This window comes from Athalia rosae, chromosome 4, assembly GCF_917208135.1.
Source record: "Athalia rosae chromosome 4, iyAthRosa1.1, whole genome shotgun sequence".
Lineage (NCBI taxonomy): Eukaryota > Metazoa > Arthropoda > Insecta > Hymenoptera > Athaliidae > Athalia > Athalia rosae.
The window spans coordinates 14,122,767-14,143,064 of NC_064029.1; the positions used below are offsets into that span (position 1 = coordinate 14,122,767).

Sequence of the window (20,298 nt, forward strand, 5' to 3'; positions counted from 1 at the left end):
TCCGGGGTACAGCTACCGCCGAACCGACTATTTTTTTTTCCATCCTAGCTTTTCCTTATTTTTACTGCACAGAGCTTTTGGTGGGTCGGTTGATTTTTCTTGACTTCTCCTATACCTTTTTTTTTTTTCTTTCTATTTCACCTCCTACAAGGATGGCATATAAAAGGACGGTTTTGAATCTCTGAATATAAACAGCAATATTTTGCAATTCATGGTTAAGGCATTTTGTGCGATAACCGCAGTCAACCCTGTAGAAATAAGCATGGCATGCACAGACACACGTCAACCTTTACCGTATGAATTATTCATTTTGTTTGGCTCTTTTTTCATTTTATTTTATTCATTTCTCCTTTATTCTTTTCTCATTTAGATTTTACCAACGTGAATTCAATTCTCGTATCAACCCGTTATCTTTCGACCGAACACAGAGATTTTCCATGCACATATATAATGGTCAATTAATTCACTATTTCATCATAACCGGCGGGTAACGAACATAAGTATTTGCAAAATCGCAGGTGAGTCAAGACTGTTCTTATGCGATATGCTCTGGTTATAATGCGGTGAAATTCATGCAGAAATTGTTAGCGGGAGAAATTCATCTCGTTTAATGTACGTCTGGTTGAATATAATTTTCTTGAATCTACACTGTGCAGAATAGAGAAATGTCCAAGAAAGAAAAAGAAAAATTGTTTCCGCCGTCAACTGTGCTGTGATTCTTTTCTAGTTTCGTGAAAACTAAAATAGAAACTCATCAAAATTTAAAGAAAATCTCCCGAATCGCGTATACTGATACTAATGAAGAGAAAAGAAAAAAAAAATTGTTCAATTTTCAAAGAAAAGGCAAAATATTGTCGATGGCATAAAAATGCTAGAAATGAAAAAATATTTAAAGCAGAATAAAAATAAGAAGAGTAACAACCAGGAGTAGAATACAAAAAATAAGGAAGTTGGGTGTATTTGGAAGTTTGCGGAAATACGTGGTAGTAGGTACCCTAAGTGCCAGGTTGGACTTGGGGTTGTAAACTTGCAAAATAAGTTTGAAGTTATCAAGTTCCAAGTTTAGTTTCAAGTATGTCGCCCGCTCTTACCATCGCATCATCCATGCCTATGGCGTCCATTATGTTTTTCCGTTTTTCTCTTTTTTTTTTTTCTTTCTTTCTTCGTCGGTTTTTCCTCCAGCTTTCGCGATAATCTCCTACCTGTCTCATCCGTAGGTATATATTCAAATATACGTAGATAGGAGTTACTGTCCTCTGCCTTTTCATTTCTCCCAAAACTCTTTCTTATACTTCCGTCTCGCCTTCATTTTACAAAACTTCTGTTTATTAAGATTAAAAGAAATTATCTTTCTGGATTATATAGTTTCCTTTTACGAGCAAGCTTTGTCATGTCGGCAAGAATTTTATTTTTTCCTCCTACTTTCTTCGCTTCTCTTTCTTTCTTTCTTTCTTTTTTTTTTTTTTTATTGCTTTATCGCTTACTTCTTTTCGTTATTTTATTTTGTTAGCTCACTTTTATTATTCTCATCATCCCCTTGGCTGAGATTCTCGCAAGCTCTCGGTACTTTATTTCTCTTCCCCTTCTCGCCCCTTTCTCTCTCCCTCTCTTTCTCTATCTCTAGTAAATTTTTCTTCATCACCCGCACGTTTTCTCTCTTCTCCCCAAATTCTCTCCAAGATATTTTATCAACCTTATATACAGCGACTCATCGTCAGCTAAACCAAGTATTTAAGCTAAGCCAAGCTCAGCAAGTTTAACAAAAGTAGCTGAAAAAAACGATAAGAATATGTCTCTCTCTCTCTCTCGTTCACTAAACAAATATTAATATATCTCTCACCTCACCCTCTACGTTTCACACAGCAAAAATGTCAAATTACGCGGTTCTCATATAATGTAGCCAGTCATTTAAACTCGAGTATAAGGTTATTCTCTTCGTTCCGATATCCTTACACGCGAATACACGAATTTTTACGTACATTTTCAACGGCGTGAAAAAAGCTGATCCCCGAAGTTTTCTTGCTTGAGTGTATAAAAGATTCTGCATAGCGAATGATCGTGAGATTTTCTAACTTCGGCGTTAAATAGTTGCGGAGATAACGAGTAAGCGTGGTTTTCTTTCACCGTATTCCGTATATATGTATATAATACGCATTAAGTCTAGCTACGTAAGAGAAAATTTTCTTCGCGAAAGACTTGAAAAAAAAAAAAAAAAGAAAAAGCAAATCGCACAATGAGTCTGATCCTGATGGGCTGCTGCAGAGTCGAGCGTCTCAGCAAATAATGTAAGATGGAATCGCGACACGATTTTTCTCAGAGATAAACGTAACCTTCCAGCGATTTCTACAGTCTACGTATACATGTACAATGATCTATAGGGTGTTGTATTATACATTCATCCTACGATACGCTCTATGGATATTGTAGACGTTAATCCTTAATGAAAACTACATGCATTCGTTGATTTACGACGAGACTCCGGGGGTCTTGCAGTATATTTGTATTTCCACTGCAAGGCATATATGTATGACAAAGGTACGTGATGTCGGTTTATATACTTGCGCGAGTGTATGATGTACACGAATTCATATAACTGTACATTCACAGTTGCATGTAAGATGTGATTCTTGAGTAAACTTTGTCTGCATAATTTACACGCTCCAATTTATACGTGAAAATATAAACGTTCAAGATCTCCAAAAAAAATTTCTACCTAAACGTAATTTGAAATACATCAATAATAAAAAAGAATCAAAATAATTTACCTGCATATATACTTATCCTACTTACAAGTAAAAAGATTTCGTACATGTGTGGCGTATGACAGGTGAAAAAAAAAAAAATCCCACTTATGTAAATGACATAATGAAAATGATCGTGTCTACGTGATACTCGATGGGGTTGAAACGAAATAGAATTTGAAAAAAAAGAAAAAAAATGGTATAAAACATGCCAAAAAAGAAGAATAAAAAAAAAGAAATAGATGTATAAAAATATCGGACGTGAAAGAATAAAATCCGTCAATCGGACTGCAGAGTCGACTCTTGCAGAGTCCTCCCTAGGGATCGAAGTGAACTCCTCTTTTCCCTCCGATTGCTGGCTGAATACCAAACGGCGAAATATATCCAAGAAATATCAAAATATGTGCCCAACGAAAGCTGACTGAATTATTGAACGCATAATCCCCTGATGACTAAGCCTTATACGCCACCTCAATTTTACCAATGAAAATTCAAAGTACCTGTCGAAATAGACGTTCCGGCTATAAATCGAAACAGATTCACATCTCGTCCCTTTCATATATATATACAATCAAACACGCGTATTTTACCTACCCCCTGTTTTTCTTTCACTTTTTTTTACTTTCGCTTCAACGCATATATGAAAAATAAATTTCAAATCAGAAAATAAACGATTTCGCCTATCGAGGTACAGTCGTCGCGACCTAGAGGAATTTTGTTTAACCGGTCAAAATCCTTGGGGAATTCTTACGTTCAACTACGCACTCTGCATATCTTTGAATAAATCTAAGATCATATATTTTTCATCAATTAAAGATGAAGAATTTTTTTTTTTCTCTCTTTTCCATAGACCTGGGGTGTAATATTTTTTTTGTCGCACAATTCGAGTATATTTATACCGCGGATATACGTTGTCCGTGTGGGTAGATACATAAAAAGTGTGTACCTTTCAAAAAAAAAAAAAAACAGGAGAAAAAAGTGTGGAAACAAAAAGAAAAATCTGTCGAGCTGATATATAACGTGGTAGAAATGAAAATATATTACAACTCGAGCTGACTTAACCAAACCAAACGAGATTCTCACATGACACATGCCCATACATACGTTTTTCCGCTGCATATAAGGGATGATCATTTTTCCCTCAGCTTTTTCTCTCTCTTTTTTTCTCTCTCTCTCTCTCTCTCTCTCTCTCTCTCTCTCTCTCTCTCGCTCTTACTCTCTATTACTCTTTTTCATTCAATTTTTACCATCTCTCTTTTCAGTTCTGCTTCAAACGAATAAAATGAGGATCGCTTTTCAAATAGAACTTCCCGACCTGTTGTAATATAATTCCTATACATCCGAACGCGAAGTTCGTATATCCCGACAATATGATGATATTAAAATTTTCAGAAACGGCCTGTGAGGTGTTTGTTCAGGGCACAGTGCACAGCCGCGGTATACGTACATCGAGGATCTGAAACCGGAGACACGTCTTCACGGAAAGATAAAAAAGAATTAAACAGCATTAAGAACAATGAAAATTGCTCATCTTTACGTACACGTTTAATCACACGAGATTATTTGACATGAGACACATACCTATGTACGGAGTGAATTTCGAGTCAATGTACAGGGAATGAAAATCGCTGTACAAATATATGTATATTTATACCTGGTTAGAATAGGAAGGGAAATTTGAGTAAGAAAATCAAAAGGTAGAATATAGAAGGAGACGATAAACGTTATCACTTACGAATCGCGTCCCAAACTTCACCCTACCTACACGGCAATAATCGAAGGAGGAGTTTGTACTTACTAATCTGAAATATTCAAGCGAAAACTTCGAACTTAGCCGAAGTAATAAATCAATCTATTAGTTTCACCTCGAATCATCGATAAAACGCCATAAATACTTCACTCCGAATTACGCGGTCGACGATAAAAAAAATTCTCAAAGAAATGAGAGAAAAAACGCGAAGAAGGAAATTCGGACGAGATCGTGAAAAACGTTGTTAAATTTTTCATTTGCAAAAATACCGTTCGGTTGTAGAAAAAAAAATCTGCTACCAAAATATTGACCCCCTTGCAAACGAGATTAAGTACGTGGGAGTTGATGAAGCCAGATAATAGTCACAATCTACCCCGAGCGGTATATAACATCTGTGGATAATTTCTCGTTGTTGGGGAGAGAAGCGAAAAAAAAAAAAAAAAAAAAAAAAGAAACTTCCCGCATGTAGCTTATGGGAACGTCACGGCGTCGATGAGTTCATAAAAGCAATGAGTTTTCGACCTCATATTTACGAGCAGTAAGAAAGGTACCATCCCCTGTACATAGAGGTATGTACACAGTGGTTTAAGCACACCGTGGTTTGCTGCGTGATATTTTCTTTACTTTATGCTTCCAATATCGCAAAGTTTGCCGTGCAAGCGCACGAGAGAGCGTGTGAAGTGAATTATTTTGAATTTTACAATAATTGTCGTTTGGAAAATTACAAAGTTTTTCGCTTCGATAAATTTTATAAATCTGCAGTAAAATTCCCGACGCGGTCATCTACATAACCGCAAACCGTCTCTCCGTATACCGAATATTATTTATTAGGAGGAAACAAAAAACAAAAGTAGTATATTCTTTTTTAGTTTGATATCTCTTTTGAATAAATCGATAAAATTATAAATATAGTTTTATCCGGTTTGGCAGAAACTAAATAAAGTTCGTCGGCGCGTGTAACGCATACAAAAGTTTCTCTGTAACCCCCCCGCGTCCCCCTCACTCACCTTCCATAGATTTTTCTCATGTACACGGTATTATAAATCTATACACAGATATTATACATGCGGAGGATAGATTTCAACGAATAGATTACATTTGCATATTGTCTTTTCTTTTGGCTTGGTCGGGTACGATGAAATATTATTCCGTTCGAGCTTGAGAAAGGAATTACGGTCAAACTTTAACTTTCATATAATTAAATGATCATCCCGCCGCGCGGAATTCGTTCTACCGTACAAATATTTCTCTATCGAATCATAAAAAATTTATTCAATGAAACTGTGCATAATGCATGTACGTATAATAATATCTCCGGTGTACTGTAGATTTTTTACGTCGGTTCCACGTAAATGAAAGAAGTTGAACTCTGATTCCAAATATATCGCCGCGGATGAGATCGACGTCATCCTCGATCGAGTGATCCTATATCAGCGAAGGGATGTTCATTCACATCTCATATTCATCACCAAGCCGTCAAGTAAATTAGGCTTCGACGTGGACCTATCGAGATATCTCACTTTTTTTGTTCAAAAAAGTGGAAAATTCGCAATAACTCGATCAATTTTATGGACAGATCAATCTGACTTGCGGATTCGGATTCCTAAGATAAAATTACGTTATAATATACCATATGATACCCAATTAGAAAAATACTCTATCTTTGATCCCAAAATCGAAAAAAACCCTTTGAGATTTTTTCGATTTTTGAGTCAAAAATCAACATTTTTTTTTATCAGGTATTCAAAAGCACGTTTCCGTCAGGTAAATCACGCTAGAAATAAATCCTATCGCGAGCTTTCTTAATGCTAGTTCGGTTCTGAAAAAAGAACAATGGGTGGATATAAGTTTATGGGTATAAATTAATAAAGGTTGGAGTTCGTTAATGACGTTAGAATTGATTGCAATTAGGTTCAAATAACGCGCGGCAACGGTGGCCTCGTATATTCCCTCGATTCACCACACCCTTCCAAAGAATGGGTAGGGTAGGGTACCTTACCCCAAGATTCGCCTTATAGTCGTCGCGGCGGCTTTTCTCGTCGTTTCCCAGCACGTTGTGCTTCGGTTAGATTTACTCCGTTTCGCGCTCAACTTCGTTAGCCAAATTACAACCTTCGCGCGTTGATTATGTGAGATTCTTATTTTTATTATACACACACGTACGTACGTACACGTACGACGAGCTACAATTTTCCCACCGGTTTACAAAAGGATAAAATAAAAGAGAAGGAATAAGGAAACGAACATATGCTCCGTTTTCTCTTTTTCTCATATTTGCACGCGACAACGTGGGTGAATGAAAAAAAGAAAAAATTACTCCGTGGGCATGTCCTTGAAAAACACCCCTGCTACGCTCTCTCAAACCGTGAAAAGGAGGAAGAAAAAATTAAAAACGAAGGAACGAAGACAAAAATCCCTTCCCTCACTATTCCTAACTTTGTTGGAATTCCGTAAGAAAAGGAAATAAAAGCTGGGAGCATAAAGAAAAAAAAAAAAAATTTGCAAGGGTATGCAAAATAAAAGAAAAACATGAAAAATGAAATCACGGTTTTTTCGTATCCTGAAAGCTTTCAATTTTTATTCAAGGATCAGATAAAGAAAAATGAAAGATGGGAAATTTTTTCATAGGCTCCGCAGACGGAGAAACAGGAAGAGAAGAAAAAGAGCTGGGGTACACGGATACGGAAATTGACTTCCAAATTTGAGTGTTTATCCTTGCTGTACATATACAGGCACAGGATGAGACGGTGAAAATTCTTTTAAATATTTTCCTTTTTGTTTTTGCCTTTTTTTGCCGCGTATTTTCGCGAAATAACCACAGCGATGTTTTTACTACCAGTGTCGTGAATTTAATAATATTAAATGGTATAAATTACGGAATTACACGACGCCGTGCGGCAGGGGTAGAAGATATTAATTTAGGATGGGCGACAGAGAAGCCTTCGCTTTTTGACCTTCTTAGCATTATACGTTTCATTTTCTTAACCCCCTTACCTTCCGTATTAATGTGCGTGTATAAAAGTTTTAATTCCTCCGAGAAATATAATATGGGGTAGGTACTTGGCGGTGATTCGCTGCCGCGAATCTTGATAGCCCGGGTCAAATTGGGGAGGCTAAGAATTTTTACGTCACTCAATACATGAACAGGTTTTTTTTGTTCTCGACGCGATATATATCTTTCATTCATTCATTTCAATTCTCAGCAATTTTTTTTCTCTCCTTTTCTTCACCTCTTTTCATTCAAATGTTTTTCCCACCTCGGAGGATTTCCTAAAAATTCTATTGACGACCTTTCCGAGTACATTTTTTCAAATTCGAAAAGCACAAGAACGAAGAAAAATTAGAATTCGTACTCTAAAAATGGTCGTAATTATTGACCGATTGAAAAAAGAATTCATATCAATTTATTGAATCTCAGAGTCTGAAGTCAGTCGTTTTTCGGAATTTTGATTCTGTAAAATGAGAATGAAAAAAAGGTACACCTCGATTATCTTAATTTGTTCGCGCTGGAGCGCCAATTAGAAAGTGAAAATTCACCGCAATTTTTTTGTGGGGGTGTAGGTAGTACGTTATACACATATATACATTATACATACAGCGTACGGGTTTGTATGGGTATAACTTCTCAAAGAAACAGCGTATACATAAATTAAACGCATGAACGTAAGTTAACGTTAGAGTAGCAGAGAGTTTGCGAAACTACTTTCAAGACAAATTTCTTGAATTTTCATCCCCATAATTCAGGTAACGGTTATATTACCGAGTTGTATCATATTTATGAAGCAACCTATGCACGCCTTGTATACTAAATTGCAGTAATTGCATATACATTTATACGAAGGTATGTTTTAAATACACATGAATATAAACCTGCCAACCAGAACACATGAAAAACATTCGCAAGTACGTGCCTACGCGTAGAAAATTCTTTTGATCATATGCCACGGCAAATTGTTGTTCATCAAACTCAAAAAAGGGATTCATCTTGACCTAATCTAATTACTGCATGAAATTCAAAATGTAAGTTCATTTTACAAAATACTTGAACATTATTAATTATTTAATTAGTAAAACAGTCAATGATACAGGCGACGATTGGTATGCTTTGAATGTATTTATATAAATCATACGTGAATTCCCTATTTAAAAATTATAAATAAATGAATGAATCAACAAAGGAATGAATACATAAATTTACAAGCATCAAAATTGTACCAATATATTCGACACAGATCGCTTACGGCGATCTTGTACACTGAGAAATTACAACTTCGCAATCTTTTGCTAAATTTCTCAGAGTTATCGGGTGTGACGTTGCAGGACGATGACGTTTGCGGAGTGATCGGCGTGGATGAGCTCACGTTAACCGACCACTCGCAAAGGTGTGACATCACAACGATCTGTGTCGTCATGTCTTTCGCGCGGACAAAGCGATCTTTGCGAGGCATCGAGTTAACGTGAGCTCATCCACGCCGATCACTCCGCAAACGTCATCGTCCTGCTACGTCACACCCGATAAATCTGAGAAATTCAGCAAAAGATTGCGGAGTTATAATTCCTCAGTGTACACGATTGCCGTGAGCGATCTGTGTCGAATGCATCGGTATAATTTCGATGCTTTTAAGGAACTTATGGGTATCTGAAAAGCAAATATTTTTTTCTTATGGCCTCCTTTCTAAGTCCATTGATTGGTTGATAGAAGTTATTCGATAAGTAGATAAAATCGCATCAACGAAGCGAGGATCAAGTGTGTGACGTGTAGGGGAGACCGGGGCAAGTTGGAGACGTTAAGCTTCAAGTGCGGTTTTTTAATCGATTGTAAGCGAATTTCAAAATCTGTTGGTATTTTTCAAAAGTATGAGATGTTAGCTATTAAAAAAAAAATTGACATTGAATTCGGTCATTCACAAACTACGTAATTTCCATTTTTCCGAAATTCTGCAAATTCGTCAACTTGCCCCGACCACGGGGCAAGATAGCGAACCTATCGGGGCAAGTTGACGAATATTAGATTTTGGTTTAATGGGCCTAAAAAAATACTTTTTTCGTCAAAATATACTTCAGTTTATTCAAATCCATAAAAGATATGAAAATACAAATACGCATAGTTTATGTAGTTTAGCTTAGATATACATATACTGATAATTACCACTGGTCGCAAACGAACTGAGCTGCTCCTTCGACATTAGAACATGCCAACATTGAATCGTGAATAAATTTATTCATTTATTTATTTATCAATTAATTCAATGAGCTGCACAATCGTATGCAGCCTAAATATCAATTAACTAAACAACATGCAAAGATCTCGATAAGGACGATCCGTCAACTTGCCCCCACCATCTTGCCCCATTTGCCACTATTTGCAAAAAAAGAACCCCACAAAAAGTACATTGGTGAAAATTCGGAGATTCTATGATCTCTAGGATCTATATGCGTATAGAAATAAAGTATTAATTCACAAGTCCGATCTTGCTTATCTGTAGTTGTATACAACTATTTTCTTGAGTTCCAAATGTTACTTCGCACACGTCTGAAACCACAATGCCTCCGTAAAAAAGCCGGATGACCTTGCCACGCTAGCTACATCGCAAATATTATTGCGTAGAAGAGTGTTTAACACTTTTTGATAACTTACCCGGCGCTATCTGTCAAAATATTCTAAAAACAATTAATTCGTCATCTTGCCCCAGCCTCCAACTTGCCCCGGTTTCCTCTACGTGTGCGATTAATTTTCTGATCATCTGTATCTGCTCAATGTTAGTGAATTTTTGTATTTTACAAAAGATTTTCCTTAAAAATAATCTCATTCTCTGACGAGGAGATGGATGGTGCAAGCCCTCATTTGAAAAACCAAAGAAAATTACCAAATCGTAATTAAAATCAATTCCTAATTACCAGTAACAGTACTCTTTCAAAATATAACTCCATGCCACTGTCGCTTTTGGTATCACCTAGGCAACAAAAAATTGATTGTACAAATTAAACGCGACGGAGTCATTTCAACGATTCGATACCCATTTTTTACGTCAAATATATCGTCGGTGCGATGTGGAGATCAGCAATTTTCAATCGTGATGAAAAAAAAAAAAACAATGCATGAAAAATAAAACTGACAATGAATAAATCAAAACGATGAGTGTTGCTTGACAGAATAATCATAGCTATATGCATCGGATTGCAATTCAGGGAATACGTCAATAGCTAATCGTCGGATTAAAAATACTGTAGCAACATCCAACCTGCACGTCACACATGGATGTGTATATTGGTGTACGTATTTGAAACAATGCGAAACAAAAAGCAAAAAAAAAAAAAACGAAATTTCACGCGGTAGTATCGTGAAATTAAAAATTTTTATCCAACAACATGCGTCGAATGATCAATTGGAAAAGCCTAGAATTTCGAACATCCATACAGGGTATTAAACTCGTGTGGTATCTATGAATAAAAAGGGGGAAAAAAAAAAATTGACCAAATGACTCCGCGTTGACAATTTCAAACATTCTTCTTTCGTTCTCATTTTTTTTTTCTTATTTCCACTTTTCACTATCAACTTCGGCAGCAGAGAAAAGTTGACCCTGTGTCAAAGCTTAAGTCCCGATAATCCCTAGGGATAAGAGTGGCTCGAATACTACGGAGAAGGGAATGAGGTATAGGAGGGAGGGGGTGAGTTTGCGAGCGGAAGATGGAGGTGGGTGAAAAAGAGAGAAATGAAATGGGGTGGTAATACTGGGGATGAAAAGTTGTAGGGTTGAACGCGGGTGCGAACGAACAATTCTCTTTCGCAGACTTTCCAGCACTAGCGAATTGCTCTAATAGAAACTTTTCGAAAATTTATACTTAAAACTGTCTGATTACTCTGACTTTTTACTTAGTAATTTTTTATTCTACTTTCTTCCTCTTTTTTCATCTATTCTTCACCCTTTGTAACACGCTGCAACCACAGCCATTATTCAATCTGATATAAAAATAGTGCAAAATAAATAGCTGATTCCTCATACGTTTAATAAGTTCTCTCAAAATTTGGAAAATCGACAAGAGAACTTTTTACCACGTCCGTCAAATTGGTAGAACCATATAAAAAAAAATCTTCGCGTTCATGTCACTTTGTGCGTGACGATTTCATTAGTAATTTGATCACGAAAAATGAGGAATCGCGGAGGTATTAATATTTCAATCGCCAGTTGAACTTTACGTTAAATGGTTGAACTATTATTAATTTACGTTCCTTTCCCTCTGTATTTAAACAAGTATCTGCGACGCGTTTTTTTACAATAACCGTACCGACGATGTAACAATCATTGGACAAAGACAGGGGGCGGTATTCGTAGGACAAGGTTTAGAATTTTTTTATCCATATTAAAATTTTCCATCGTTGCAGCGACGTAATTATTGCACTGTTATTAATATAGATAGCGAAGACCTCTTTTCAACCTGTAAATTATTTGACCCGATCTACAAACGTGCTTTGTCGAAATGTTCGACAATATTTATTCCATCAGTTGCATATTCGTCCGACCACTCGCATCAGAGCTTTTAGTTACAAAACAACTAAAAAGAGAACCTACATAAGCCAATAAAGAGCAGAATGATCCACATCGATAATTGTAGTTTGTGCGCGGATGAAAAGCGCCACTCCATAGGGTATCGCTTTTCTCCTCGTACAGATCACATGGATACGAATCAATTTCAATTTTTCCGAATCGAAAAAAAAAAATTATATCTTCAATCAGCCCAGCGAAATTTCGTTCGAAAAACATCAAACCAATAATTCTACAAAATCATCATCGTCATTAATTGATAAAAGTATCAATAATTCAACATTTTTTCGTGATTTGCATCAATTGAAATCGATCCGCTTAGTTAAAGAAAAAAATCTCAAACTTCGAGAGAAATGTCTGCATCTCCCCGAAAAAAATTTATACTTTGGAAAAAAGTCATGTTCTGTAAATAGAGATTATAAATCATCGTAAAAAGTAGGTATACATATTATGCAATGAAATTTTTATTCTTTGTTCCAGATATCGGAAACTGTGACTTCAGCCAATGAATAAAATCCTTGAAAGTTTGAACGAAAGAGAGAAACAAAAAAAGAGAACTTTTCCGGAGTTATTTTATACGTTGATTAAAAGTAATTCTGTATTCCGGAATATTTGTCATTTCTATCCTACGGACATAACAATAAATAAAATAATTAAAAAGAACAAAATAAAAATTTATTGATTAAAGGGGAAATTTCGGAATTTAATGGGTTCGCGTTCTTTACGCGTTCAAAATAAAAATATCAGATTTTTTTGCGCAAAGTAATTGAAGCCACGGATATTTATGCAATTTTTACTTGAATATACGTTGCGCATTACAGCCAGAGTTGTATCTAGGTAGCGCAGAAAGTATAATATGATTTGCATAGATGCAAATTTAATTGTTGCAGTATTTGAAAAAAAGTTTTACATAATTCATGTGTTTTTCCATTATTCATTATAATGAGCAATTTTCCAAGAGTCATTTAACGCCGTCTTCTGACTTATATTGAAAATAAATAAAAAATTTTCGGCAAATGATAAAATACAAAATATAATCAAAGTAATCCAACCATAACCGTGTGTGTACAATCGCAGGCGACTTGTTCGGGAATAATTGATGATAAAATTTCACGACGATTTTCCTCGATGAAACGTCATGTTATGAATTAACAAAAAATGTGTACACAGCGAGTGGAATGAAATGAAAATAAAACAAATCAAATCAAATTAAATTTGACTCAATTAACAAAAATTTCATGAAAAAACAAAAAATCAAATAAATAAAAATGTATTCCTTGTAACCGGTCATTCCACATACCACGTACTGCAAAGAATCAGGTGAATTTTGCAACGTCAATTATTAAAATGTTATACGAAATTTTATCGCTCAAATGAATAATCATTCGTCACAAATTGAACGCAGTGTTTAAACGTGATCCGATTTTGGTTCTATCAGTTCCGTGTCTTCTTTTTTTTCAATTCGTCTTGTCACAAACGTCGATATATTGTGACGAAGAAAAGTTCCAACTAAGAGGACAAGAAAAAACTGATAACAATAAATTGTAACGCGAAGAAAATCATCCCCTTTCAATTGGGGATGACCCAAACGGAGAAAATTTCGTAATGTCTTGCTGCTGTTGCGGAGGGTCAGGTGGGAATGGTGGAGGTTTAGGAATAACTTCCGGAATATCGGCGTTACTGTCACTCATTGTTATAACGATTGCGATAACAACCGGAGAGTGGTTACTCACCGAAGAAAGATTACCAAAATCACCATCCAGTAACGTGACGGCTGAACCAGACAGTAAAGTTACTTACAGCGGACTTTGGAGGGTCTGCGCAACACTCGGTAAGCCCAAATTTTCGAAATAAAAATTCTATTTCCATTCCAAATTAACGTGACGTCTGTAATCTTTTCATTCGATCCTTATCTTCAACGTCATGAGAGACACGTCCCGACGGCAGCGTCATCTCTATTCTGTTTTTGGGCTTGTACCCTTCGAGTTTTTGATTCATTTCATAAACGTGGCCACATACATTCAATTTCCATGTATAGTTTCCCCTACGCACCTTCGGGGTATTTCGGTGTATGACGTATAGGTCAGGTAGGTATGCTCTGGCTTATACGGCGTCGGCATGAATAAAATAAGTGAGATATCGTCTGCGGTTTGGTCTAGTGGCAAAGTTCGTACCACGGTAAAGCCCGCCGGAACCTAAAGGATATACCCGGAAAAGCTGAACCCAGAGAGAAATCCCACCCACTCCAGTTCAATGCGGCTCTATAAATTTTGACCATCGCCTTAGCCCGGGGTCATGAATACGTATAGATCATATATAAATATACTTCCATATCCCGCGTATTATTCATAAAATCTAGATCATTTTTGAATCTCCATATACACCATATACACGCACAAACATCCACGCGCGTACGTCCGAATCGCCACGCCTCTAAATTTTTCATCTGCCTCTCGAAATAAATGAAAAAACCTCGTACCCAAGATGAATGGAAAAGAGAAGATTTTTAATACTTACGATCAGACCATATAAACTGAACCCAAATTATATCGAAATACCTGTACAATGATTATCTAATTACCTGTTTAATTACTAAAACAGTCAATCACACACCGTGAGCTCACCCACATTAATTGCTCGGGAAACGTCATCGCTCGCCTGTGTCATATCGTCCAAAATCGTGAAATTTTAGCAAAAGATTGCGAAGTTGTGATTTCTACTCTACGCACTCGCCGTACGTCACTTGGGCATATTTCAGCGTACACGATTGCCATGAGTGACATGTATCGAACGATGCTTGTAGACTTATGTATTCATTCCTTTATTCATTCGTTCATTCATTTATTTTTCAAATAGTGAGTTTACGTATGATTTCTATAATCACACGTAATGTACGATCGTCGCTATATATGATTGATCGTTGTACTGATTGAATAATTAATAATTATTGATAGTATTTTGAACAGTTGATTTATGTTTAGATATTTTGAAAGCAAATATCTATTTTTCTCATGGCTTTTTTTAACAACCCTCAATGTGGGGAATGGAAGAGATTTGAGTGGATCAAATCGCGCGATCAACTTTCTGATCACCTATATCCACTCAATGTACGAATATTTTTATACTTGACATTAAATTTTTCTTCAAAATAATTTCATCGTGTGACCAGGAAAAGTTATTTGGGTTCCGAACAAAAGGATCGCGTAATTATATCTCATAGCATATTAATTCCTATGCATTCCCAGGCAAAGTTAGAAGTCTGTGCCTATTTTTAATTATCGTGAATTTTTCAGATATCTCTGTGTATAATAAACTGCCGAACAATTTTTCATTCGATAAATGAACGAATGAATATGCTTTCGAATATTCAAACCGCATAAATAACAGTCGATAGATAATGCGATAAATAAATAACGAGAGTAAAATTAAAAAAAAAAAAGGATCATCGAGTTATCTAACTACCATAAACGTGCATTACATAATATATATATATTTATATTTATCGGTGGAAATTTCTCATTAAAGCATATATGTACGCAGCTGCGTTTGCGTACCTAGGAGAGTGCATCGTTTATACCCAGAGATTAAACGGTAGCTAAAATTTTCAAATAGTCATATAAAAATTCCATCCTCCATATAATCGAATCCACATCCACTGCATGCACACATTCGCATTCGTTCAATTTCCAGATACATATATAGACTTCAAATATTTCATGTCGATTCAGACAAAGACCCCAGATCAAAAGGTACCTTTGATGCACCATTTTTTTTTTTCACTTTTGCACTCAATTCAATTTTTTGATTGATCATACAATAAACTACTTGCCCATTCTTCAGATAAAAGACATGATAAATATCTAGAATTATAAATGGCAGAGGTAATTGTCAATGGTGTTTGCTAAGTTTGGGTATTTCTTCATTTTTTTATCGTCCGAATTTTCGGAAGAAACAAAAAATGGAATGGAAAGAAATGGAATCAAATAAAGCCTAGGATGTATGTTGAAGAAGGAAATCGATCTCTCGCAAGAGTCGGAAGGGGAGCAAGGAAAAAAGTCGCAAATCCATCAGTGTTGGATACATACACATTCCGCATTGGTACACCCTGTACATTACCTATAAAAGTCAGGAGCCATGTCGAGTCCCAACTAAAGAAAAACGTGAAAGTAGAAAAAAAAAAAAAAAAAAAATGAAATAGAAATGAAATAAAAAAAAGGCGGCGGCAAAAAAGAAAAATAAGAAAGAGTGGAAAAGTGAGTGGAAAATAGAAACACAACGCAAGCAGACGGAAAGAATCGATCAGGTTTTCCCTTATATATATATTAAGGGTATCCCTACATCTTTCTCTCGGGGGTGAGAAATAACTCAAGCAAACCCTTCGCGGCAAGCACGCTCCGTTTATTCGAGATTGTCGCGTGTAGAAAACCCATGAGATGAATATAGCGAGGTGCGTATAACCCAAACATACCTAAACCTAAACCCAAACCTAAATCTATACACCTGCTGCAGGTTAATATGTTAAACTTGAAAGCTTCCTTTGTACACGCAAAAAGGAGTGTGAAAGAAAATAAAAAAACTCTAATCACGACTCGAAACGCCGAGTATAAATAGCCAAGAGATAACGAGCTTTTTTGCACTGAGGAAATAAAATAGAAAGAGGAAAAAAAAAAACAAAAAAAACTGAATCAAATTCTTACTTATTTAAACACAATCACGAACCGTACATATGTATAACCAGAACCCGTAGATAGCCCATGTGAAGTGGACTAGTTTCCTGGTTTAGTTAATTAGATTATAGGATTAGAGAAATTCTCTGCGTAGTTGTTATCGTCCCTTAACAGTAACTGTGCACCCAACTAACAATGAAAATTTTGTCCCGGATCAGGGGTGAAAATTATTCAGCGACCAATTACGATGTTCCTCCGTTTCGGCTTAATTCCAGTACTTTTCAAGGATGTCCGAGGGATTTCAGTTCGAGAAACTGATGGATTCTTACAACTTTCTCTCACCTTTCACAATCAACTCCACACATACGATGTTTATAACCATCTAGTTCCGTACAATTTTGAAATAAAGCAAGATATGCTTACGCATACAAAGCTAGGCATATCTGTGCACAGAATGGCATCCTCACAATTTAAGAATAAAGGACGGTATTAACCGGCTAATTAAACTCCCTTCGTCTGACTGATTCCCTTGACAGTTGAATAGATGGAGTTTTTTTTTTTATTTTTCTCCAGAATGTAAAGACAGGAATGATAAGGAACAGGGTATCTCCATCTTTTGTCCCTGGATCTTTCTGTCCTCATCTCCTCCTTTTCTTCTCCCCCCTCCTCTCTGGTTCTATTAATCCTTTATCTAGAAGCCTCTGCAGATAATTGGCAAGGATCAGCTAGCTGAGAATCTTACGTACATGATTATGTGTAACTCGACCCCCATATCGGATGTTAAGCTTATTAAACTCTGTATTGGAAAATTATTATCCTATCTTACAGAGTAAATTTGTACTTGATTAACTGCAGCTCGTACATGAAAAAGTTCGATCACCCTCGATAAAAATTTTAATCTCGGTTCGTGTGATTCCATCATCTCCTTAACCGCGTTAAACGATCATGTGCTAAACTTGATTCCAAAAAAGTTTCAACGAAACATCAAGAGTTTCATCATTTTTCCGCGACCCGACGAATAACAGAATACATATAACTCGTGTAATGTAATATGTGCCTTGAGAAAATATAAAATATGATGAACGATATAAAGCAGGTAACCATCGTACATAAAAATGACCGATAAAATTTTTCATCTATGGATCTCTGAATGCACTGGAATAAAGGAAAAAATAAAAAAAAACTCTACGAGAATAAATGCAGATAAGAATACATTCGCCATAACGCCGTTTTCGCTGGAGGCTGATTGCCGTGGAATGTGATGGGAAGAGTAAAAAAAAAAAATGAGATAAACTGTAAAAAGAAAAAAAAAAAAGGAATTTGAAATAGTTGTACGTAAAAGAAGAAAAATAGGACGAGTGTCTCGAATAAGCTGGGCGTGTTGCAATCGAAGGAGGAATTAATATGGAATGATCGATATCGGAAAAGGGATGTAATATGTCCAGGTGAAAGAGAGGAAGGGGGCCTGACCTCTGAAATCACATTCATTCAATTCCGCGTACTACTTGCCTCGGGAGCTTTCGTGCGGTTCACGGTTTTCACCTCGGTTTTCTCTGTCGCGAGCTCTTTACACCCTTATTCATACTCCCTTGTGCACTTATCCTTTAAATTTGCATCTGAATCTAAATCCCTTGGCGCCAAGGTTCCTTTGAACAGAATTTCACTCTGTCCGTAGATGTACGTTACGTACGTACGTATAATACACGTCCCGATATAACGCATATTCTTGTACGAAGGTATCACCGCGTGAGCTTTCGGTATTCGAGCGGAAGATCTACAAGTATTACCGTTTTTTTTTTTTTTTTTTCTGGCTCCTTCATTTTTCAACCATTTTTCCTTTTCTTTTTTCCCTTTCCCCACGGTACTATAATTTATAAAATAGTACAGGGCCTACCGAAGGTATAGAAATTTTGCAGAACGCCTCGTGTTTCACCGTCAACTTCGCGATGTTTGGTATCCAGTCAACTCGAAGGGGGCGGTAGTTTGCAAATATGTTGCTTGTGGCAACAAACCGCCGATGCAAAAGGCCCGGGGATCAAAGAACCGCCATCGTTTTCATCCCTAAGCCCACGCGTATTCCCGAGCCGTCGTATTCGACAATCGGGAGAGTAAGAAAAAAAAAAGTAAAAAAAAAAACTCCCGCAATCGGCGGAGCTAAAATGTTATCCATAAATTCACATGTGAACGAAATGTCACGTTTGAAAAAATCCGTATAAACTACAAAATTCTCGAGAGTTTCGAAAAGAAAAGGAAAAAAGGTGAAGCTTTCTTCATTTTTTCCCTTCGTTCCTTTTCTCTGTTCACAGTTATCTTTTTGGGATGATTTAAGTGTTTGTTTATACTTCAAGTTTTTCGTGAGTTCTAGTTCGAGAAATAAGAGTTGTACGTATATCGGTATGCATATACAGAAAAATCAAAGTTTCAAAATATCGCAACGTTCAATCCACTCGGTATATATACGGTGTGGTACAACCGCGGGTTACACGCTGGTGAATATATTGGGAGGATGAAGTTAATGTGTTTCGTTTGAAAATAGTACGTACCTACTACTGTGCTATTTTCCTTCTATCAAACCGACTATATTTTCCCCATTTCGTTTCGCTTGTGTCCCACGTTTGAATTTAATCCACAGCTAACTTTCGCGAATCGTCGACCAATCGCTGAGCAGACGGTGTACATTATTCAAACACATAAAAGACACGTAATTAGATAAAATTCCGTAAAATCAAATCACGAATAGAAACGAATTCTGTCATTCGTCGTGCACATATCTCAGCGATATCACGTAGTGAAACAATCTGTGAATCCCTATGTGAACTAATTTCCAAAATACGCCAACAAATCCTTCCGTTCAATTTTATCATATTGGTTTATTTGATTTAATTTGACTTTTTCTTATGTTTCAAACTGAACGTACGATATACCGGACGGTTAATTCCTGCAGCCAACAATTGTACGTGTACACAACAATGAAATTTTCCCCCCTACATTCAATTGACGCAATGTAACGTTGAAAATCCGTTGCACTATTTCCTGTATTAGGTAGGTAACTTGTTGGCTGGTTGGTTAATGAAATTTTGTCAGCTGGATCAAAATGGGTCTGTACTGCATGCGTAATACTTGAAAAAGTTTATCGCATTATTAGCAACGTCCAGCAGACCCGATTGTATTTTAGATTATCTAATGATTGCTATTTTTTGTTCTTGTAAGAATTTTCACATCTGCATTCACTGCGAGTATCGTGACAAGAGAAGAATAAAAGATCGTCCATTCGTATCGCGTGGAGTAAAAATTTTATATCCGGTTGGTTTTTCGAAGTTTGTGATCATGACCGTTTTCAGATCTGCACATTGAGCTGCAAATGGTTATTTTCTTATATATTCAAACTGCAACACGTTTCGTGTGAATCCCCCCGGATACTCGCTTGTTTTATTTCTTGTTTTCTCATTTTCCGTCTAAGTGGTGTACCCTATATCTATTTTATTTTTTCTTCTTTTCTATTTTCCTTTTTCTTCGTTCGTTCCTCGTACGATCATGCTATCCTTCTCGTATACGATAACCGTTGCTTTTTCCTCGCGTCGTTTCCCCAGGAGGGC

General features: G+C 36.4%; 1 protein-coding gene and 1 long non-coding RNA gene across 2 annotated transcripts in view; one reads left to right on the plus strand and one right to left on the minus strand.

The window, feature by feature from the left end:
* The window catches only part of LOC105693564 (voltage-dependent calcium channel gamma-5 subunit), a 70,356-nt gene that overhangs the window by 16,483 nt on the left and 33,575 nt on the right, over positions 1 to 20,298 (plus strand). The window contains exon 2 of the mRNA XM_048654509.1: positions 12,516 to 13,866. Within this exon, the coding sequence (XP_048510466.1) occupies positions 13,641 to 13,866 (226 nt within the window). The 5' untranslated portion in view covers positions 12,516 to 13,640. The remainder of the gene's footprint in view (positions 1 to 12,515; positions 13,867 to 20,298) is intronic.
* LOC125500725 overlaps positions 1 to 20,298 on the minus strand; it is a 47,934-nt gene that overhangs the window by 3,877 nt on the left and 23,759 nt on the right. The window lies entirely within an intron of this gene.